Source organism: Sturnira hondurensis, unplaced genomic scaffold (genome assembly GCF_014824575.4).
Source record: "Sturnira hondurensis isolate 20B ecotype Veracruz unplaced genomic scaffold, ASM1482457v3 Scaffold0018728, whole genome shotgun sequence".
Taxonomy (NCBI): Eukaryota; Metazoa; Chordata; class Mammalia; order Chiroptera; family Phyllostomidae; genus Sturnira; species Sturnira hondurensis.
Genome location: NW_028091359.1, coordinates 1,932,187 through 1,955,470, shown reverse-complemented (window position 1 = coordinate 1,955,470; position 23,284 = coordinate 1,932,187). Strand labels below are relative to the sequence as shown.

At 53.2% G+C, this 23,284-nt stretch overlaps 1 protein-coding gene across 4 annotated transcripts in view; it reads right to left on the bottom strand.

Moving 5' to 3' along the window:
• Positions 1 to 23,284, bottom strand: part of MYO19 (myosin XIX) — a 32,614-nt gene that overhangs the window by 2,131 nt on the left and 7,199 nt on the right. For 3 of the 4 annotated variants that reach the window (XM_037070425.1, XM_037070426.1, XM_037070424.1), the window contains exons 4-24: positions 21,983 to 22,109; positions 21,493 to 21,641; positions 19,595 to 19,708; positions 14,817 to 14,949; positions 14,360 to 14,429; positions 13,707 to 13,809; positions 13,095 to 13,191; positions 12,898 to 12,974; positions 11,336 to 11,426; positions 10,723 to 10,894; positions 9,211 to 9,284; positions 8,372 to 8,493; positions 8,085 to 8,198; positions 7,644 to 7,820; positions 7,143 to 7,295; positions 5,892 to 5,999; positions 4,963 to 5,033; positions 3,208 to 3,311; positions 1,483 to 1,649; positions 1,229 to 1,358; positions 309 to 394 (exon numbers count right to left, since the gene is read on the bottom strand). In XM_037070425.1, coding sequence (XP_036926320.1) covers positions 309 to 394; positions 1,229 to 1,358; positions 1,483 to 1,649; positions 3,208 to 3,311; positions 4,963 to 5,033; positions 5,892 to 5,999; positions 7,143 to 7,295; positions 7,644 to 7,820; positions 8,085 to 8,198; positions 8,372 to 8,493; positions 9,211 to 9,284; positions 10,723 to 10,894; positions 11,336 to 11,426; positions 12,898 to 12,974; positions 13,095 to 13,191; positions 13,707 to 13,809; positions 14,360 to 14,429; positions 14,817 to 14,949; positions 19,595 to 19,708; positions 21,493 to 21,641; positions 21,983 to 22,109 — 2,439 coding nt within the window. Of the gene's footprint in view, positions 1 to 308; positions 395 to 1,228; positions 1,359 to 1,482; positions 1,650 to 2,117; positions 2,228 to 3,207; positions 3,312 to 4,962; positions 5,034 to 5,891; positions 6,000 to 7,142; positions 7,296 to 7,643; positions 7,821 to 8,084; positions 8,199 to 8,371; positions 8,494 to 9,210; positions 9,285 to 10,722; positions 10,895 to 11,335; positions 11,427 to 12,897; positions 12,975 to 13,094; positions 13,192 to 13,706; positions 13,810 to 14,359; positions 14,430 to 14,816; positions 14,950 to 19,594; positions 19,709 to 21,492; positions 21,642 to 21,982; positions 22,110 to 23,284 lie in introns of those variants that run through there. The other variant, XM_037070427.1, reaches the window with a different exon arrangement.

Sequence of the window (23,284 nt, the reverse complement as noted above, 5' to 3'; positions counted from 1 at the left end):
GGGCTTAGGCCTTACACATGCCACTTTAAAGGACAGCCCGGGGAGATCTAATTGATACAAAATTCACCTGTTTAAAGTATACAATTCTGTGGTTTTTAGCATGTTCCCAGTTGCTTACGCCACTCTTGGCCATCACAGCCACCCTGCAGGGTCGGTGGTGTCGGGCCCACTTCACGCATGAAGAGCACGGGCCACCGGTGTTCCAGTGGCGGGGCCCGCACTCCAACCCGGCTCCACCTGGCACCAACCCGGCTCCACCTGGCACCACAGTACCCGCCACCAGCCGACTGCCTGAGCCGGATACTCACTCTCCACCGCCGCCACACGCGCTTGATGACTGTGGCAGCCATGTGCAGCCTCTGGATGCGTCTCCGAGTCAACCAGGAACGTGTGGCTAAGGGGTGGCCCAGAAACAGGGAAGGGTAAAATGGTCATCCCAGCTGTGGGTGGCCTGGCTGTGCAGCTGCTCAAAAAGCCCGATACAGGTGATTTCTGGTCAGTGGCCACCTGTGCACCACTTGAGGCGAGGTTGGAAGCTGGCCCACAGACTGCCCACAGGCTTGGTGCTGTCTGTCCCTTGAAGGAACAGTTGAGAGCAGGGTCACCCCGCCTCAGGCTCAGCCCGGGACAATGCCCAGGGTGTTAGAAGGTCTGAACTGCCTGCATCTTTTAGAATTACTTGTGTTCATTTCTGAGACCCTTATGTTTAGCTTGCTTGCTTTATGAATGGATGACACCATCATACACCACATGCTGGTAAAGGCAGTAACATGGTTGGTACATTTCTTCCTTTGGTGAATCAAATCTTGTCACGTTTTTACCTTCTTAAACTCATTGAAAGCCCTGGAGCCCAGCAGGTAATGGTTTGAGTTGTCATAAAGGGAAAGATGGTATAAACAGCTATCTAGGTCTGGGAGAAGGGAATGAACGACAAAAGTCTTAGCCCCTACTACGTATAAAGCACCCTTTATCGGTGGTGTGACCTGGTTTCTACTGAACTAGAAAGATGCCCTGGGTGAGGTGGACAGGGAATCAGAATCCCAGTGCACCATGGGGATATGCCATGAATGTCTTGAGGCCGTTAGCTTTGGTATGTGGGGACTCAAGGAGCAGCGTTTCAAAGGAAATGGGTGTCACCTGGAGCCTGTGTGCAATCCCCGAGGACAGCAGCACCTGGACCCATCTATGGGCCCGGAGCCAGATTGTGTGCCCAGGGCCCCGGTCCTACCTGCCTGGATGAGCACAGCAGCCCGCCTCTGCCTCGCTTGCTTGCGGCGCCGGTGTCGCCTCCAGCCGCCCTGGATGCAGCGGGCACACTGCTCCAGCACCTGGGCACGCCCGCACTCCAGGAGCTCCAGCTGGGAGAAGGGGCATCCACTGAGGTCCTCAGCCTCCCCCCTGCCCTGTGGAGGGCCCAGCCCATCCTGTGGACAGCACACAGCTGGTCTGTGTGATCTCTGCTCCTCCTCTGGAACGGCTTACCGTGGCATCAGTCATGAACACCTTGGTCCTGCCACAGTGTATTGGGGCTGGAGTGGCCTCAGCTGGGTCACCGGGTGTGGCCACTGCCCGAGTTAGAGCCGGCAGAGTGCAGAGGATATCCCTGAGTAGACGGTGTGGCGGGGCCTCCTCGGCGTGTGGAAGCCACTCTAAGGGATGGGAGACAGGTTCCATCAATGCTGCGTCATCTACACACTCCTGTGGCCCTGAGAAACTGGGGCTGGTCTTGCCACCACGTCACAGGCTTCTTGTCTGTTCTTGCCTCTCCTCTTCTACCTTTTTTAGGGGGAGAGACCAGGGGCAGCCCCTCTATTGTCCTGCAGGCCCCTGGCATTCTAAGCAGGCTTGGAATCTTGCTGAGGCTGTGCCCTGGACTAGCCTGCAGCCCCCACTCCTGTGGCTCCCTTGGGGCAGGGTAGCAAAGGGCACTTGGTGCCTGGACTCCAACCTGGAATCCCAGGCTGTCTAGCCAACATTTGTCTCTAGCCCCAAACATGCTGAGGGCCAAACAGTGCAGCTGGGCCACCCCCTCTCCCGCAAAACCTCAGATCCTGGGCCTGTGGAGGCCCATAGGTTCCCCTGTGTCACAGGGCTGCTCCTGCAGATGGAGGATTTACCTGAGGGCTCTGACCACCTTTAGTTGCCCAGTGCCTCTTGGGAGACAGGGGCTGCCAAAGAAGACTCCGTAGATGAGAAACAGCAGCAGAATCAACCAGGGGCCAGGGGACTTGGGCAAGAGACAGAGCAGTAGAGCAGACCATGGAGAGAGGATGAGAAAGAGGTGGAGGAAAAGGTGAAAGGAAAGTGACAAATTGTGCCCAAGACAGAAAAACAAAGCAGAACTGTCCAAATGGGCCTTGGTGGGCTCCCGGGTAAGGCTATGTGGGTGGGAGGGGCCACAGCCTCCGTGATAGCCACATGCCCACAACCCCCACCAGGGTCACAGGCCTGACCTTTCCCTTGAGATCAGCGTTTGCTGAGTTCCTTGGCAGCTCAGCAGCTTCCCCAGATCGCTTTCCCCAAAGGCCAGGCATAGTTCATTATTTTAATTTTCTCTTTTCCTCTCCCTCTACCTCTAGTCGAGTGCTTGCCCAGTCTGACCAATTTCTTCCCAACGTTTCCTGACTGTGCCCACATATCTAGCTTCTCTCTACTCCAGCTAACTTAACATCCAGGGCCTGCCACGTGGCACCCACAGTGGTCTCTAGGAAGCAGGAAGCTGACATCCCTACCTTCTCTGGAAGTGCCTCCCATCTACCCAGAGAATAAAGCCCAGCTTCTCTGACTGGGCCTCACCTCCCACCATTCTCTGCTCTCTGTGAGCGGGCAACACTGAATGACCTGGAGTTCCTCACGCAGCTGTCTCCTGCCTGCAGGCCTCTGTTCAGATTACTTCTATCGAGTGGAAAGCCTTTCACCTGGTTAATCCCATCTGTCCTTAGATACCACCTCCTCCAGGAAGTCCCCCCCCCCCAATTTACATCTTCCTATCACCACCCAACAGCATCCTGTCTCTGCCATTCCACTTTTCCAACTGTTAAATTGTCTTTTTTTTTTTTTTTTTTGGTCTGCTTCCCCACTGAACCAAGAACCCCGAAGGCAGCAAGGCTGAGTTTTACTGGTCTCTGAACCCTCAGCCCCTAGTCCTGAGGTGACCCAGGGTAGGAGCTCAGTGGAACAAATGACTAACAAATGGGCTCCACTCACCTGGGGGCCCCTCACTAGGAGATGGGCTCTGGAGGCCAGGGGCTGTGCGGGGAAGGAGCCTTCTCAGTAATTCATATCGTTCCACAAAGTTCCGGTGAGAGACCCTGGAAGCCAAAGTGGGCAGGAGAGAATGAAGTGACTTCATCTGTGAACCAGGCACGCACTCAGGGTACAGCTGGAGTTACTGTACTTGACCGCCCAATGGCCCAGCGGGGTGCTGCTTTAACTGCCCCACTGGATGGATGAGGCTGTGGTTCTGGAGAGGTCACTAGGGTCACTCAGCAGGAAGCCCACAGACACCATTGTGAGCTGCGTGTGCCCTGTCACTAGAGGATTAGCTGCTTGTCTCCTTCCAAAGGAGTGCACAGGCCTCCCCCATGACTGGATCACGGACACCTCGCACTCATGCTGGGCTGTGTCTCCCACCTGTCCTCTCTGACCCCTAGCTGCCTCCACCTCTTCCTGATTTCATTGCCTCTCCTCATGGTGACACTTCTCTAAACAACTGGTGACATCTGATATCTGTACTCCTCTGAGTTTGGCTTCTGACCCCCATACTGCACCCAGGTGGCTCTTGTCACAGTCATCAGCAACACAATGCCACCAAACCCTGTGGTCAGTGGCATGATCCTGGCTTCCTCCTTCCGAGTTGTTGTTGGTTTCTCAGAGAATGTGAGTGTTCCTCGGGGGATGACCCCGACCCCTTCTCTCTACCCAGGATTTCCTCCAGTTCTTAGAGCTCTGCTGGGCCCCAGCCTGTCTCACAGCCACTTCAAACCTGACCCTCCCACCCTCCAATCTGGGCCTCCCTCAAACTATCCAGTCCTGGGGAATTGTGCCCCGATGTCCATCTGCCTCCGATGGAAGCCTGGAATTTGCTTCTACAGCCTGGAAGTTGACTACTCCCCTGCCCAATACCCCACAGCCAATCAATCCACAGCCCTCTTTCTACCCCAAGCCATACTCCCAAGTTTACCCACTTCTCGCCATTTTTCACTGTTGCCACCCTCATTGGGGACACCATCTTGCCTGTACACCTGCAGCAGCCTTTCACTCATCTCCTCCCTTCCCTCCTGACCCTATATCCCACCTCCCCATGGCAGCCCTGGGGTTATGAATGAGAGCAGAGCTTGCCTTCCTCATGACACCCAGCGGCTTCTGCTGCACTCAGCACATGCTGCCAAGCCCTTCCCTGGCCTGGCCCTTCAGGTCTGGCTCCTGCGCCGCCTCCCAGTTGTCTGTGCTCTGGTCACTTTAGCATCTTTCAGTTGGGAACCTGGGAACTCTGTGGTTGCTGTTCACTCAGTCCGGAATGTTCTCCACCTACCCTCAAAGTCTTCCCTGGCTGGCCTTTTCCTTCCCATAGGCCCAGGCTGCTTCAGAGGGCCCCTCCTTGACCAGCTGAAAGATCCCCTTCCCCGTTAGTCTACCAAATAGCATTTTTTGTTTCTTCCCTAGCACCAATTAACTCTATACTTCTTATCCCTGTTTCCACAGGGGTGTATGCCCCAGGGCAAACTCCCCCCTCCCTATTCATTGATACACTTACCAGAAACAGTGCTAGTGCAAACTCATGCGCAGAAAGGGGATGGATACATGATGGATACAGCCCCTTGAGTTCCAGGTTGACACCTGCAGACCTGCCCCTCTCCCCATCTCCGTATCCTGCTCAGGGCTGGGTAGGCTCTTGTGGGGCCTGAGCCTGAGATCCACACTGACATTGGCCCAGCCCTCTGCAGTGATGGGCCCACTCACCGGATGGGGAAGCCAGCAGCACTGATGTGGATGGTCTCCACGAGGCCACAAGCCTGTAGTTGGCTCAGCACCTGCAAGGGTGGGAGACAGGGTGGTGCCTGCAGCGTGGGGCAAGCAGGCCGGACACCGGCCTCCTGAGGCTCCCCTGGTAGAGGCACAGTCTCAGGGGCAGTGAGAAATTAAGTACATCCCTGCTAGAAAGGGTCCTGCTGGCCCCAGGTTCCCTGTGTGATGCAGGGCTTTGGATGCAGCTGAGGCAGGTGCTGGTCCTGGCTCGGCCTTGCCATCCCCAGCAGTGCAGAGGCTCTCTGCCACCCACGCTGCCCAACCCAGTTTCTGTTTTTATTTCATTCTTTGTAGGCAGTCAAGGGGGTCATAGCGGATAGGCATGGGTGGTTATTCTGTGCCAAGTCTTCTGAACTAAGTCTTTATCACAGAGCAGAGGATCCTGGTGTAAGTCCTGAGGTCACATCTACCAGATGACTGTGGGACTCTCTCCAGCACTCACACCTCATCCCCACCTCTTGGCACTGGTACCCTGAGCAAAGGGCAATTGTTTGCCACAGCTTTTGTGCAAATTAAAAAAAAATCTAGACTGTAAGGTGAGACTGACTTTCAGTTAATCACAAAAACCGCCTGTTCCTCTGGGTGGCTCATCTCTCATCAGGGCACGTGGCTGGTGAGAAGACAACGAGAGGCACTAGAGCTCCTACTTCCTTCCTGGGCTAGATCACTGTGCGGGGCACCGAGCCGTGCACCACATATGACCACCCTGCCAGAACCGGGAGACAAGCCCTGCCGAACATCAGGCCCAGCCTGAGAGGTCCCCTCTGGTCACTCCATTTGGAGCAAATGTCCTGTCCTTTAGCCCCCCAGGGCCTTGTCCACGTGGAGCTCTCTGCAAAGCCCTCTGGCCCCGTGTGAATTACCTCCTCCCGGAGGAAGGTCTGCGCCCGGCCCTGGCTGTTGGGCTTGATGCAGCGGATGTAGTGGGGTGTAGTGCTGTGCAGGACCTGCAGGAGCTGCTCCAGGGAGGCCTGCAGAGGGGAGGACCACTGGGTCAGGCAGAGCCTGGAGCAGCCCCAGGGCATCAGCTGGGCCTGGTGAGAGACTACATCAAACACCTCCAGCAGCCCTCCCAGCCTGGAGAGCAGAGACCAGGATCCTCACTCGCCCTGGGTTGACTATTGGATGCTCTCACTGGCTGTGCCCAAAGCGCTCCCCTCCCCTCCCCTCCCCTCCCCTCCCCTCCCCTCCCCTCCGATCACTAACAGAACGGTTCCATCTGACCTTGCCCTTTTCTCAGAAGTGGGNCTACTCCCCTCCCCCTCCTCCCCCCCTCCCCCTGCTCCTCCCCTCCCCCTGCTCCTCCCCTCTGCCTTCAGGCACCTTTCATGACCTGTGACCCTCCACCTGGTTGGTCTATCTGCAACGGTCTCAGCCACCATCTCCCACCCCCCACAGCAATCTTCCCAAAAGAGAACAATCTCAGAACCCCCTGCCATTCATTCAGGCAACAGCTGTGATCAAGCCAAATGCCTTGTGCAGGACACTGAAGTTTGTGCTGCTGCCGGAGCTCAGGGTCTTATGAGCCACTCGGACACTGGACAGGCACCCTCTGTGGTGTGTCTGAGGCTGCACAGGAGAGTGCTAATCAAACCTGGGCTCCCTGGGTGCCTTCTCAAGGAGGTGACGATAATGCAGAGGTGTGAAGAGAAGGAATAAACTAAAGAGACATGGAGGGTGGAGTTGAAGGGTCTACAATGAGGAGCAGAATGTGCCCAGAGACAGTAGAAAGCATAAGTTACAAAAGGTGACAAATCTGCTCTAGCCAAGGACAAAGTCTGAGCAGGAAGCTGGAGAACTGGGAATGGGCCAGGTCACAGAGATTCATGTAGTTACTGCTCTTCCACAATCTTCCATGAGCAGTGGGTGAGAGACCCCACTGTGCCGCCCAAAGGCCCTCAGGCCTCCCATCATGTTGGTTACCTCGACAGTCTATTTGCCCGTTTCCTGTCTGTGTCTTCCACACAGGACTGTCAACTCTGTACAGATGCAGACCTCCTTTACTTGACTCATCAATACTCCCCAGTACAGAGCACCAATCCTGGGAAGTACTCAGTAAACATGTGAGATTGAGAAATGAACGAAGCACATCACATCAGCACTGCCAAACTCACCTTGAACTTGGACACTACGGTCAACACAGGGGCCCTGCTCTGGCCAGAGGGCTCCTCCTGGGACTTCTCTTCTGGGTCAGTGGGAAACAACAGCCTGAGCAGGGGGTCCTGGGATTGCTGCAGGAGCATGGTCAGCTCAGTGGGGACAGGGTCCTGTTGGGAAAGGACAAGGGCAGCGGGTGAGGGCAGGCAGAGGACTGTCCCAGGGCCTGCCAGCCTGCTCACCCGGCCCCAGAAAAAGAGCTTCCAGGGGAAGGCAGGCCCCGAGTCTGAGATGCAAGCTGGTCGCCTATGAACCAGCAGACCCAGTGGGGCCGGGGTCACTTCTGGGCAGGTCATGCCTGATTAGCAGAGACCTCAGGCAGAAGACCCAAGAGGTGACCCTGGATTCTGGGAAGGTGTTCAAGAGGGAGGATACACAACAGGAAGCGGCCACGTGTGGGCAGCATTGGTTCCGCAGGTTGTCTTACGCAGGCCCCACGGGCCGCAGCCCGGCCTCACCTTATTCTTCTCCACCAGGCCTGCGGTGTGGTACTGCACAGGCCCCGCGTAGTGCAGCACCATGAAGCTGGGCTCCCGGCTGAGCCTGTCGAGGCCCAGGCAGGGGCTGCCTGCCAGGGCACCCTCGATGCGTGTCTGGAGCTGGGCCGCACTGCTCGGCCGGTTAAGGCGGCATTCCTGCGTGGGGTGGGACAGGTGGTTGGCCACGAAAGTGAGAGGGGCTCACCACACCCTGACAGTCCCCACCCTGCCACCCTGCCGGTAGCCGAGTTGTCACACAGACATCAAAGTGACCCTGAGAGTAAAGGAGTATAGGGATTTGCAAACCCATTTGGCAGATGGGGAGACAGAGTCACAGAGAGGGCACAGAATAGCCTTCAAGGCCTCAGAAAGGCCCAAAGCCCAACTCTGGTGCTCAGCACACTAGCTGACACTCCCCACCTCATTTATGAGGGAGCAGATGCTGATGGGGCTCCCCTCGATGAGATCCAAACAGGTCTGGTTGTCCTGGTAGTTGACAAATGACCACGCCAGGCCCTCAGCTGCATATTCCTCCTAGGGGGCAGGGAGGCGGGGGCAGAAGAAGGCAGCTATGGTCAGAGGCCAGAAGGACCACTCTGTGGCTGGGTCAGCAACACCACATACTCCAGAACGGCATCAAAGGGGTAACTAAAGGTTGGGTCCTGGGGGCCAGGAAGACTAGGCCTGCCCTGTGGTCACACCCTCACCTGCTGAGCCCTTAGGTAGTGAGCCACAAAGTGCTGCTGCAGCTTCTCATTGGCGTAATTGATGCACAGCTGTTCTAGGCTGTTGTCAGGAAACGACTCAAATCCGTACACATCCAGCAGGCCTGGGAGGACGAGGGGAGAACGCGTGGGGCCACTGCAAGGCAGAGGAGGGGACTACAGGAGCCCAGGGTGGCTCAGGCAGAAGCCACATCCTTGGCAGCTTGGGGATGAGGCGGAGTGAGCAGAGCACCCTGCCCCACCCCAGAGTTCCCATTTCTGCCACACACCCCCACTGAACTCAGAGCAGGAAGAGAAGCCGAGGGAGGGGTGAGGGGCAGGCCAGGGCACGGATAATAGGCCCTTCCTGTGAGGGATCCGAGGCCCCAGGGAAGGTTTTTTGCACCCAATGCAGTGTGGGGGCCCAGGCCTCCCCAGCCCAGCGGGTGTCTGGAATTCCATCATGCTGTAAACTTTACTGGAGCCTCTGAGCTTTACTTCATCCCCTGCCTGACTGTCCTACCCTGGCTCCACCACTGCCATCCTTTACTCATCCTGGCTCCTTTCCCATCCCTGCCTCTCCTGAGAGTGCAGCTGGGTCTCTGGGGAGATGAAGTGCCTGCCCTCTGAGCCTACCTGGCAAGCTAGAACAAGTCAGATGCGGGCCCTGGGGTGTGCTGAGGTGTCCTCACCCAAACGCTGGTGGACGGATGAGGAGACAGGGATGCAGGGATGCAGGGATGGGAAAGGAGCTGCCCAGAGTTAGCACAGTGGGCCCAGAGCACCCCTGTTCTATTTTTGAATGCCTGCTCCCAGTGGGTGAGGAGCAGGGACACTACTACCTATGAAAGTGGTCCAGGAGTCGGGATCTGCACAGATGCTGCTGTTGATCACTGATACCAGCCAGTCAAACAGCCTGTTATGGGGAGGCAGGGTGAGGGGGGAAAAGGCATGTTCTGGTGAGAGAGACTCAGGTGGGGCCCGAGGGGTGGCAAAGTCAGTCCTCCAGCCAGGTGCCACACCCTGGGGCGCCTGTGTTCTAAGCCCGACAGGCTGAGAGCTAACTCTCTCTGAATTTCCCACCCAGCCTGTCTTGACCAACGACGACAAAAGCTGTCTGCAGTCATGCACATTTCCAGGTGCACACAAAGCTGACCATCCTCCCAGCAAGACTGAGTCCAGGACCAACTAGACTCAGTGGCTAGGCAGGGCGTGGGCTACCTCAGTGTCGTCTCGACACCCAGCTGGTGTCTTGACTAGAAGGGGCTGAGGAGCAGGCCTGGGTGGGGTTCGTAACGAAGCGAGTTAACCGGGCTCCCCCGCAAAACTCGACCTGTGGAGCCCAGAGCTCAGGGCCCTGTCGCGTCCGCCCACTCGGTCCCCCACAAGGGGGCCGTCCTTTATTTGCTCATTTTGCAGTCACTTGAAGCAAAGGTTTTAAAAGTCTTTGGCCTCAAAATGTGACACGAAATTGGCTTGGTGGCAGTGGAATGGAGTCTCCTGTGGACCGGGTGCAGGCTGGGCCCAGCTGCCCCGGCCGTTTTCAGTGCAGAGGGTCTCACTCCCTCAGCAGTGCTTCTGACTCTTGGTTCTTTGGGAAGTTTGTAAAAGCAGGCGGACCCTCTCCCCAGACACCCGAGTTCCCACAGCACGTGCACATGCACATACAAACGTTCTGTCCCCTAATTTCAAAGGGTTCTGGGCCCCTTGACGCCCATACATGGCACCCCAAAAGCTCTCAAAAACCCAGAGTGAGAAACTACCCTTAACCACACGACCAGAGTGTGGTGGATATGCCCACATAAACCGCTAGGAACAGCTAGGACCCCCACCCTACCCTGCTCTGGGCTCCCAGTTGCTGCTCATCATGTTGCCCAAGCCTCTGGCCTGAGCTTCTGGCTCTGCCACATCTACCAAATTCCCCAGGTGACTACAAAGAGCTTAAACAAATGGGCCTGTGGAAAAAAAGGAGCCTATTCAGCCACGGTCTGCACCTGGAACTGTGAGGGCCCCCAATCACCTCTGGGGCCTGCCTGCCAGTGGAGAGTGAGGCACGCTCTCCTCACCTACTGCCAAGGTCGAGGCAGGCTGCTGTACGTAATAATGAGCTGAATCTAGGCCAGGCTGTGGCAACTTCCCTGCACAGAGTACTCCGAAATTGAGGCCAAGGGCCTTGCTCAGGAAAGTCCCAGGAGCCACTCACTGCTGTCCCCAAGGATTGGGGGAGCAGGGAGAGACACCCGACTGCTTTGTCTGGCAGCCCTCCCCCTGGGCCTGGGCCTATTGCACGGCAGTGTCTGGTTCAAGTCCAGACGGGGAGAACCTGGGCGGAGGCCAGGGCCCAGAGTGCTCACCGTGCGTAGACCAGTTTGGCCAGACAGTCTCTGCGGGTGTCGCACTCGGCCCGGGAGCAGGGCTTGAGGAACACCTGCTGCTGCCTCCCTGCCCTGATGGTTCTAATCCTCAGTGTCTCCAGCAGCGGGTCTTCTGGGAGCCACAGCAGGGAGGCCGATGTCCTGACAGAGCCTGGAAGGGACAAACCTTCCGTCCAAACAGCCCTCTTCATAAGGCAGCGAAGCCACTGCAGTGGAACCATGCCCCCACCAAGGGAATGGAGGAAACCTCTCTGGTGGGCGAAGAGACCTGCTGAAGGCAGAGGCAGGATTTGAACCCAGAACCTCTGTGCCCCAGTCCACACTGCCATGTGTGGGACAAATGACTATATACACCCTCTGACTCTCGTTTGCTCATCTGTAAAATGGAGGCAGTGCCACCTGCTTCAGAGATGGGGTGAGGAGCAACTCATCCAGGGCAGGGCCCTACAGCTGGCGGGTTAATCAAGGGCACCACTCTCTGACCTCCTACCTGATCCCACCAAGACTGGCTCTTTTCTGGGCAGGACCTGCCTGGCTCCCTGGGTATGTGACCAAAGCCTGAGGCACAGCCCCCCTCCACCCCTGCTCTCACACTGGGCACCGTCCATCAGCTGGCAGGGCTGGGCTTCATCCTCGGAGTCGGCAAACCGGACGTTGCCGAGGTGCAGTAGTCCAGCTAGGACCTGAGGGGCAGCAGAAGGAGACACGAAGTGGGCACCTTGTCGGGGGCTGGAGCCTTGCCTGGGAAGGGCCTGTGTTCTGCTGAATATAATCCTAACAGAGTAACAGCAGCTCTCAAGTACTGCCCACTTACTACACGGCTCTGCTAGACACGACTCTGCACATTACAGGTGTCATCTCGGCTAGCATTTCAGCGTCAGTGAGACAAACACTGAAACAATGCCCATGACAGAGGAGAGAAGGGAGGTGGTTAAGTGAGAACCCTGGAAGTCTGACTTCAGAAGCCTCCAGGGCAGCCAGTGGGGCTCCTCTGGCACCCATAGTCTGTCCCTCTGTCCCCTACTTCCCCAGGAGCACACTGTGTGGGACACTGCTCTGTTACGTCTGGAGCAGGCTTACTTCTGTGTGGCTGGCAGGGCTTAGCTTAGATTCCCTTTCACCCCTTCTCAGCCGCTGGGCTCCTGCTCGCCCGACCTGGGGAGGATCTGTGACTTTGCTCTCTCTGCAGTGGGGCCCTCCTGCCTTTACACTCAGTGATCCCGGGAGATGAGCCCCCATGGGCTGTCAGGAGAAGGCTGTGGTGCGGGATGGGCCGTGTGGCTGGGGCAGAGGGTCATGCCACCTCCAGCCAGCACTCCTACCCAGACTCCTAGTGTTGCCTACTCCCACTGTCCCTCTGGCCAAGCACTTGCCTGGCGGTGCCCACACTTGCCATGACCCACTTCCTGACTGAACAGCCCCCATCTGGAGGTGAAGGTCACTTCCCACTGCACTGCCATCTCCCTGCAGTGGCTTCCCTGTCTCGGCTGCCAGCCAATCCAGTCGACTGCCTATCACTGCTCTGGGGGATGAGGAGATGAGGGGTGGGGAGGTAGTTGGCCCTGTCAGCAAAGACAGATGGGAGAAGGGAGACCACCAGTGGCAAGGAGAGGAGCCCGGCTCACCTGGGTCAGCATGGCCCAGGAGGAGGGGAAGGAAGCGGGAAGCTGGGATTGCTGCTATGCCTGGCACAAGCTCTACCTGTATCAGTGGTGTCTGCCTTGGGCAGGTCACGTTACCCCTCTAGTTTTCTCAAGCATGAAATAGGACTCATTTCCATATACACAGGACTGTTGAAAAACCAAGTGAGCTAAGTAAGAGGTGTAAATGTGATTTTAAAATTCCTACACACTAGACAAACGTGTGGCAGCAACATTTCCTTACTCTGATCATTGCGGTAATGGCTGAGCCTGGCTCCTCGTCCCCTGAGATCTGTCCATCCTGTGCCGCTTTCTACCCCAGACCTGTGTGCTCCTTGCCCTTTCTGCCCTGACACGCTGTGTCCAGGCTCAGTGGCATGGACGAGTGGTGGGCTTCTGGGATACTGCCCAACGGGGCCCAAAGTCTCTGATCCTCAAGGGGAGACTCCTAAGTTCAGAGAAGGGGCTGTGTGTTACCCCTGTCAAATATAAGTGCAATGGCTTTTCTTCTGACCTTAAAGATGTTGTTCTGGGTGGGGGTATCGATGCCTAGATGAAGCATGGCCTTTCTGGTCACCTCGAAACAATCCTCTGAAAAGAAATCCAAGTCACAGCCCAGTGTCAGGACCAGAGGTCAGCAGGAGCCGTGAGGGGTGAGGGAGGCAGGCTGTGAGCAGAGGGTGGGTGGGTGCTGGGTAAGGCTCCCCTTACCTTCCAAGGTCCTCTCCGGGTTGGGCAGCCAGCAGAAGGTGGCTCCCTCAGGGAGGTGCCACTGGCGCCTCTCGTCTGCACTGGCTCCTTTGCAGATCTGTGGGAGGGGGGACAGGTGGCTGAGCTGGGGGTGCGAGGGAAGCCCAGGCCTGCAGAGACCTGGGGCTGAGATGAAAGAAATGAGAAGTGGCAGTGACATCACAAGACTGAGAGGTCGCTGTAGAGCACCCAGGGCAGTCGAGGGGCAAAAGCAGCAGCAAACAGTCGTGCACATCTCCAACCCAGTGCGGGACACCCTGCCTCGCAGGCCTGCAGTCTGAGCAGGGCAGCACACTATCTGTGCTCTGGGGGACCACCCGTCTGATGAAAGAGGCACAGCTCCGGGGAGTCCGCAGCACCTTCTGGTCTGACAGAGGAGGAAACACACATCCCCATGCTGAAACCATCCTGGGAGCCAAGGCCCAGTGGGAGGCAATGCTGCAGAAAGTTTGCTGGAGCGAGTGGGCGTTGCTGAGAGCAGGTGAAGAGGCAGGCACAGGGCAGGGTGGAGTTAGAGTCACAGGCCCATCCCCACCCTGTGTCTGGGCAGCTGTGGGCTGGCCTGGCACAGACCTGGTAGAAGATGTGGAAGTTCCTCTCGCTGGAAGCCTGGTAGGCCACTCGAGTTTTCTCTAGGAGGTAGGTCTGGACTGCAGCTCCGGTCATCTGCTGGGCCCTGGGCAAGCATGGTCAGTGCCCATTAGCTGCCCATTCATTCCATAGGTGTTTACTGTATGCCAGACTGCAACCTTGCGACCCCCCTCGCCCTCAAGCCTGTCCACCTAGCTAACGGTGGCCATGAACAGGAGGGACTACTCAGCAGGTCCTCCAGTGGTCTGGGAGGGGCCTCCTCCTGCAACCAGTGCCGAGGCAGCCAGGGCCAAGGCCTCTGTCAGTCATCACGCCCCATCCTGAGGCAGGAGCAGATGCCCCAGCTTCAGGCTCAGGGGTGGGGCCCACACAGGTGGCTGTTTAACTAGAAGTCCCCAAGCAAGGGTAGAAGCCAGAAGGAACATATAGGCTGTGATAAGCACAATGCCCCAGGGTCCCTAGAACCAGAGTAGCTATAGTTCTCTAGAATCAAAGGTCACCCTTAGGTTTCACTGACTAATGAATCCAGGAGGAGCACAGTTCTGCCCATAGGGCAGCCCAGGCTACAGACTGCTCCAGCCCCTTGCAAACTCCCTGCCCCAATCCCTGCATTAGCCAAGTGGCAGCACGATTACCTGTTCAGCTGGAGCTGGATGAACTTCCCGAAGCGACTGCTGTTGTTATTCCTCAGCGTGCATGCGTTCCCTGCAGGTCACACCTCTGGTTACACAGCTCCCTCACGTTTAGAGTCCGAATGGGCCCAGCTGGCTGCCCGGCTGCTGGGGACCTATTTCTACCCTCCAGTCATCTAAAAGCCCCTTTTTGGTTTCTGTGCCACAGGGGACAGGACGAAGGAAAGGGTACTTGGATTTCAGCAAGTGTGATTTGGAACTCAGAAGTTAGGCTAGAGGGGTGGTGGCGGAAGGATGGTGCCTCTGCTGGAAAGGGGCTAAGGGACCTGGGAGGTGAAGGCAGTGACTGATACACTCATCCTCCAGCCCCCAGAGAGGGCCTCCCTGCTCCTCTCCCTGGAAGGTGGCAAACCGCTGAGGAAATGGGCCTGAGGCACGGTGCAGAAAACACTGAGCTCACCAAAAGCTTCCATGACAGGGTTGGAGTTCAAGACCCGCTGCTCGACCCTCTCTGCAATCTTGTGGCTCCCCCAGGATGTAGGGGAGGCGGCCACCCCAGCGTAGAACTTCATCAGGCAACGGGACGTCCATGTCTGCAGCGGAAACAGCCCTGTGGCGGCTGGGCCCAAGTTCCCGCCCACTTCGGAGCCCGCCTCAGGGGACAGTGCCCACTAGCAGTCTTCACCACCATATGGGCGCTAACCTAATGGGTGAATGCTGAGTTCAACTGTGTTCTTGGGCAAGGCACCCCCCACCCCTCGCCAGGGAACTCTCCTCACTCCAGAGGATGCATTTAATAAATGAGGAGGCCTGGGACAGAGATGCGACAACCAACCCTGACCTCAGCATGCTACTGTGTCTCTGAGGACTCACAGCTAATTGATTACTCTGAGCTAAGGGGACTTCAGAAGCTCAGATCATTGATTTGCGCTTATTCTTTTCTAAGATAAACATTTAATGCTTCAAATTCCCCTCTAGGCACTGCTATTTTTTAAAAAGGATGAATTTTCACATGTTGTGCTTTCATTTTCATTCAGTTTAAAGTATTTTCTAATACCCCTGTGATTTCACCTTTGACCCAAACTACATTTAGAAGGATGCTTTTAATTTCCAGATGCGTTGGGATTTTCCAGGTGTCTTTGTTTTTATTTCTAGTCCAGTTCTACTCAGGACAGAGAACACAGTTTGTACGATTTTAAGCTTTTCAAACTGAGATTTGTTTTGTGGTTCAGAAATGCTGCATGTTATTTTCTCTTACTGATGAATTCACCAATTTATCGTTGTGAAATGTCTCATCTTTAGTAACATTCCTTGTTTTAAAATCTAATTAGATTTTATAATGTTAGATTTTCATACTAATATGACTACCGTAGCTTTCCGGTGATTACTGTCGGAATGGTATATCTTCTCATATTTTTACTTTAAATCTATGTCTTTATGATTATATTGGATTTCTTGAAGAAATCATGTAATTTGAGTCCTGCTTCAAAAACATCCAATCTGACATTTGCTGTCTTTTAACTGGAGTGTTCAGTCCATTACACTTAATTTAATAATCACCATGGTTGGGTTTGATATCCACCATCTTGGTATTTCTTTTCAATTTGTTCTACGTGATCTTCATTACTTTTTTCTTCTTTTATTGCTTACCACTGAATTTAGTAATTTTATGATTCTACTGTATCTCCACAATAAACTGTTTCTATTTTTGCCTTAGAGTAATGTATCTTTTAAAGAGAAATAATAAGATGTCACATCTCCAATGTTCTTTATTGTATCAATCCAAATTTTCACCTGGATTCATATTCCTATGGCCTAAAGAACATCCTTTAATATTTCATGTGGTACAGATCCACCGGCAATGAACTTCCTGAGCTTATTTGCCTGGCAAAGTCTTTATTTCACTTTCATTTTTGAAAGATATTTTTGCAAGTAATAGAATTCTACATTGACGGGTATTTTCTTTCATCAGTTTTGAAGATGTCATTCTATTATCTTTGGGCTTGCAGTTTCTGACAAGATGCCTGTTTTTCATTCTTTGTTCTTCTTTATGTAACATTTATTTTCCTGGTTTCCTTTAAATTTTCTCCTTATGCTCAGTTTGTAGCAATTGACTATAAAATGTCCGGGTGTGATTTCGTTCTTTCATCCCACTTAGTGTTTCCTGAACTTCTAGGACCTGTGCTTGCCACCTTTTGTTAATTTTGTAAGGAATTCTGGCTCATGTCCTCTTCTCCTGAGACACCAATTACAAGTGTGGTAAACTACCTGGTATCATGTCACAGCTCTTGGACATGCCTTTTGGTTTTTCAGTTTGGATCATTTCTACTGACCTACTGTCAAGTTCACTGGTGTATTCTTTTGCATATCTGCTGATAAGCATAAAGAAACTGTTCATCATGTTTCACATTTTTATCATTTCCTAGGAACTCTTTATAGTTTCCATCTCCCTGATGAAGAGATAAGAAAACTCTTTTCTGGAGACAGAGACAGGCCCATGAGCAAAATGATAAACACCGTGTTCCCATGAGTTTAGGAAGCTGCCTATAGTGAGGCCTCCTGTTCGTGAACAGAGGGATTTTAATCAGGTGCTTCATGCTTTCTTCTGAAGTATGAACAGAAATCCAAGGATCATGAACTATTTGACAGAATTCTTTTACATGAATGACAAATATAACAAGAAACGGATATAAAAGGAATGAGAAGGAAACAGAGTCACTGTGAGAAAACAAGTAAAATCATGTCATAGCCTCAGTGACAGGGGAAGATGCTAAACCTATGAAGTACGACCAGGATACTGGGGGGAAAGTAACATTCAGAGAACAAGAGAGCATCCTCAGAGCTAAAATGTTTAACAAAAAGTCAGAATTCAAAAGAGTTCAGAAGTATTTTGAAAAAGAAAAAAAATTAGAAAGGTAAAGTAGGGAATATCTTTCAGAAGATAAAACAAAATGTTAAGAGAATGAAGAATAGGTAAGAAAAAGAATATTAGGCAATTAATAAATTTACTAATAGAGGGGAGTAAATTATTATATATACTACAAAAATATTTTCCAAAACAAAAATCATAAATTCCTAAGTTAGAAAGACCCACATAAAGTATCCAGCATAGAAAGTTAATAAAAAAATAAACACGCCGAGATACCACCACTGGGAGTTTTAATACCCATGGATAAAAGAAAAGATCCTAAACACTTTTGGAAAGAACAAAACAAATCACCATTTATGATCAGGATTCTCCAAAGTAACACTCCAAAAAATATATAAGAGAAAAAACCCTTCTAAATTTGAAAAGAAAATGATTCCTAACCTAAATTAATAAAACCCAGCCAACATATCCAGTTTGAGGCAGAATAAACATTTTCAGATGGGCAACAACTCAAAAATTTGTTGTCCACTTAACCACATTTTTAGGAAGCTACTAAAGAATGTTCTCCATAAAAACAAGGCAGTAAGGAAGGAGGGAAGCCCCGAATTTCAGCGGCAGGGGATTCACCACCGCACAGAGGCCGCTCTGGACCCCCAGAGGGAGTCAGAGCTCGCGGGGAGAGCTTCGAGGCAGGAGCCCTGGGCAGCCACCAGTGCGGAGGGGAGCAGATCTAGGAGCGCTGGGAAGGGCACGGCGAAGGGAACTAAGAGCCTGGTGAACTCGCTGGTTGACTAGGCTGGAAAAGCCCTGCTAAAGGGTTTGGTAATAATTTAATAATAAACATACAGAAACTAAATCAGTGAAAAAATGGGGTAATTAAGTGAGGGAAAGTAAAAACTACACAAGAAAGGAAATACAGATTACGTGATTCTGCTGTGATCAATAACATACATTATTATAATACAAACATTGCATATTAAGTTTACCTGAAGCCACGATAAAATTACATACATGTTTGAGGGTAGGGAGATAGGACTAAATCCTCATCAAAGTAGGAAATGAAAAGATTAGGTCCAAAACTGAAGAAACATCAGTGACTAAGAATATAAGCATGTCATTTAGAAATATAAGAACGTGAAAGTAGCCAGAGAGGGTTGACAGATATGGGGCAGGGTTGTTTTGTAATAAGCCTTTGGTTCTTTGTAAGCCTTGTAGTATTGCTTAGCTTTGAACTATGCAACTATGCTATTGGTTAAACATAAATTTAAAAAGCACACCAGGCCCAGCCCATGACCACAGCGGCTGCTCAGAAACGGGTTTCTGCACTCTGCCTGCATGAGTCTTGAGCCAGGTCAGCCTCAGCCCCCCAGAGGGACCATAGGCTTTGCACAGGAGCTGGAGACTCATCTGCCACCACACTGGCCACCTTGATATAGCTCTGAAGATCCCCTCTGCACCCAAGTTCAAGTCCTCATCTCTGCAGCTTACTGTCTTCATCTGTGTCCTTGTCTCATTCCCAGTGGACTAAGAGCCCCCTGCTCCCCAGTAGCTAGCCCAGGGCCTAGAATCTTGCAGGTGCTCTGAGCTCAGCAATTTTCTCATATGTGAGGGTAGACAGAGGGGGTTCATGGTCCACAGAATCCCTTGTGAAGGTGAGTTTTGTGGGAAGGGCGGGGTGGCTGGGTGAGACTTGGCAAGGAGGTAGCAAGGCCTGGGCCAGCAGCCTCTTCAACCAGCCGTGCAACTCCTCGCCCATCCTTGTGCAACCTTTGGTCTCACCTCGAGTGCTTCTGCCACCCAGGGGGCCCCACGACCACACCCTTCGGGCCCAAGGCACTGCCCCTGCCATCTTGGGCAACACAGAGGATGCAGGTGGCCTACTCCACAAGCCCTTTCCCGCGAGGATCCCCAGCTCCCTTTGGTGTCTGTGCGCACTGGGTCACTGAACTCTCACGGAAGTCCCATGAATCAGAGGTTGGTCTTCCCCACCTTGCCACTTTAGAGGTGAAAGAGCTGAGGTGTGCAGAAGTTAAATCCCTTTTTGATGCTCCCTGAACCCTATGCTGGAGTCCCCAATGGCTGACTTTTTTCTCTACCAGTGACAGAGCTGGGAGACCCACAATGAGAAAACAAAGGCGTGCGGGAGAGGGATCACACCCAGAGTTACATCAGAGCTGGGGGAAGAGCCTGGCCTAGAGTCCTGTCTCCTAATTTCCTTCCCGGCTTGCCTGCACTATGCACTGCCCCCCTGCTTAAGCCAGCCTGTCTGGGAGTGACGTGGCAGCAAACTCTCCACGGGGAAGGATGCCCACCTCCCTGCCCATCCAGACTGTCATGAAGCTGGCAGGTGGGGAAAAAGGTCCTCCTACCTTTCCGGCACCACTCTCTCCACTGATGATGATAGACTGGTTGACTGGCTCAATCAGGCTCTTGACATTCCTGTAGGTCTGCTCACCCACAGTGAAGATGTGGGGCTTCAGTTTCTGAAACATCAAGGGGTGAAAGGTCATGTTAGAGAAGGCCTGTCTTCGAGGAACGCTGATCCAGTGATGGCTGCAACGAGGAGCTTGCCAACAGCAGGGCCAAGAGACTTCCCCGGAAATGATTTCCTGGCTGCACCAGGGTCAGGCCCAATTGTGGGCCCCCGGGGTGGCTTTACCCACTCACCTTCTCTCAGTCTGGAGGCAGTGCTAGCCTTGAACATTTCATCCTCCCATTTTTTTAAAGAGTAATTTTCCTTTTTTTCTCCCATTTTATCTTTTAAAAAAAAAATTTAATCGGTGGGGAGGGAGGGAAAAAGTGAGGGAGAGAAACAGCAATGTGCAAGAGAAACATTGGTTGGATGCTTCTCACACGCCCCCAACTGGGGACCTGGCCCACAACTCAGGTACATGCCCTGGCTGGGAATTGAACCAGTGACCTTTGGGTTGGCAGGACAATGCCCAAACCACTGAGCCACACTGGCCCAGTCAGGGCCCCCATTTTATTTTAATAGTCTCGTGCTCTTTAGTATTTGTTACTGTACTTTGCAAAAAATTTAAGTTACCACCAAAGGAGTCTGCATTAGTTGGATAGCTAACCCTATTTCATAGATGAGAAACTGGACATTCAGGAGGTTAAATAACCTTTCCAAGGCAACTCAGCAAGTGAATGCGACCACCTGATTGCACCCCAAGCCACTGTTCTCCCCCTTATCACTAAATATTAACTGTCTTCAATGTGCTAAGTATCCAGGTGGGCACTAGGGGAACAGAGGGGGCTGTGACATGGCTTTTACCTTTGAGGAGGCAGAGAGAGTGTGACATATGGGTTCTCAGGACAGACTTCACAAGGATTCCACTTGGACACTTAACCACGCATGAGTTTCTGGAGGCCAGCACACCTGTGCAATGCCTAGCTGCTCAGCATTGCCCACCCCACGATGTTCACCTACCCAGAGCTTCCTGAAGGGAGAAGGCACAGCTCTAGATGGGGTCAGAGCTGTCCCTTTCTCCCATTCTTGCCCCAGTCACTTCTCACCTGGACTATTTACAAAGTCTCCAACTGTTCTCCCTGCCTTCTGTCTCGCCTTCTTCAACACAACTCCCCCAACGTCCAGGGAAATTATCCCCATGGTGGGCTCCGCTCAGCCCCACCTCCACTACTGAGAAAGCAGCTTTGTGCACGCTCTCTGCCTGCTGTGGGGCCTCAGACCCCTCACCGCCAGCCTCTCGGACGGCCTCTCTCCTGACCTCATCTGCTGCTTCTCCCCCACAGCCTCTTCCTGCCAGCAAGTCTGTTCTCGCCTCTCCCTGAACACACGGTGCACTTTAACACCAACTCATCTGTTCTCTGCCTGCGCTGCCCCACCCCTAACCCCACATGAATTTATTCCTCTCAGTAAAGATGGTAAAGATGAACTGGTGCTGAATTTTCCAGGGCAAATCCTTATCGTATATAATTTTTTCCCTTTTTCTAAATAGTGGTGTGTTCAAATACACAAATACACCTTTGTAAATCCTTTCCTGTTAAGAAATTCACACACAAGAAAAGAATGCTTTGCCTTATGTCTGTTTTATGATCCAGACTCAGTAAACAAGTGTTTGTCACCCAGTTTACACTACTGTCACGTGTCCAAACTTCCCTGAGCTCCTGGTGGGCAGCGTTGAGGCACCAGCAGACCTGAAATGACTGCATGGCTGGTGAATAGATGGACGAGGACAGGGGAGCTGCAAGGAGGCCTAAGGGGGAGGGGAGCCCTGAGGCCTGGGAAGGGGCTGAGTCTTACCTGGGGCTGAGGAGCAGCGTGGTACTCCTGCATTAGCTCTGGCGAGTAGAGCTGAGGGATGGGCTTGAACGGGTTCAGAGCCACCAGGGTACAGCCAGCATTGGTGTAGAAGGTGTCTGCCATGTACCGGGCCTGCAGACACCTCAGGACTGAGGCAGACATGCTTTCAGCAAACTGGCTCAAACACAGACACGAGCACACACAGACATCCACCTAACGGGGCCCCCTCTACAATTAGCCAAGAGCCATCGGATCCCAACAGCTCCCCGATGAATAGGTACAAGATCTAATTAAGGTGAGTGCCAAATCTGGAGCAAAGTCTGTGCTGGGGAGCCCAGGTGCAGCTGCCAGGCAGGTCTGAAGCAGCTTATGTGGCTCTGGATCAGGAGTGCTGCCTGCCTCAGGCTGGTCAGGGGAAGCGGTGCCGAATGCTCACACCAAACCTCCTCCCTCTTGGAGATGGCACTTGGGAGGAAAGGGAGGGCCATACCTGTCTCTAGCGTCACAGGATTCACCTTGGTGAGGTCATCCAGCAGGTGCAGTGGGGCCTCCTGGCCCAGGAACTCCTGCAGGTCTTCTCTGCCACGGGCATCAGGGCCTGAACTGTGGTCATCCCCCTGCGAGGGAATAACAGGGCCAAGAGAGCTGGGACCCAGACCAGCTGGCGGCTCTGTAGGAGTGAAGGCCTGTACAGTGGTGAGAGAACTGGCCTCCAGTATCCCAGTCTGGCTGGATTCAAATTTCAGTCCTGCCACTTCTTAGGCTTGTGAGCCTGGGTAACTTACTTAACCTCTCTGAGCCACATTTTATTTGCAAATAAAAGAAAATAAAACCAGTGCACAGGTTTGTTGGGAACCGCCCTGCCTGGTTTCAGGAGCTGTAAACCCCCCATGGCTAAGGCTGAGTGAGTGACCTTTGGACCTTAAGCCACTAAGGAGACAAAGCTTGTCTTCCTGGCAGGAATGCTGCTTCTGCTTCGTCCATCTCTGGCCCCCAAGGCTTGGTTGGTTAGTCAATGATGGGTATGACCCCTCAGACGGGGGCAACCTAAGCCAGACACAATCACTTGGGAGTCCCTCATGGAAGGACTTGGGGGGCTGCAGCAAAAAGGGGGTGATGGACCTCACCCCCTGGCTTTGATGAAGCCTGAGTCCTCAGTCTGTCTGCAAGAAGTCTCTGAGAATTCCTTGGCTATCTGCCTTCTCTGCCTGACTTAAGCCTGAAAACAATGACTGAGGGTGGTGCAGCCCTGTGCTGGAAATGGCGGGCTCCCCGGGTAATTAGGGCTGAAAGAATATGTGAAATCCTAAGAAACCTGCTTTGCTAAGAATGCTCTTAGTTAAATGATAAAGGCCCGAGCAGAAAATGAGTTTTTCCCCCCAAATTTTGTATCCTTTTAGCTGATAGACCCTGACTCAGAAGAAGCCCTAATAGTTTTTTGTATGCTATCTACTGTTCACTGCCTGACAATGATTAATAAGTTGTACCTCAACTCCTGTGCGAAAAACCCAGTAAGAGCCTGTCTAGGCAAGGGTCAGCGCGCTCTCCCCTTGAGAGGGTAGCCAGGCCCTCGAGGCGCTCCCCCCTCGAGGGAGTAGCTGTGCTGTCCCTTTTCCTCCACAGGACTTGGTAGTCCGTGTGAATTTGTCTTGATTTCCCATCCATAAGGCTACAGGCACTGCAGGCCAGTGCACGCGTCACGGTTTCTTGGGAAGAAAAATAATAAGTGCTACACAAAGCACGCAGTCCTTGGCACACAGTATACAGCCAGTAAATCAACAAAAGCTATTTC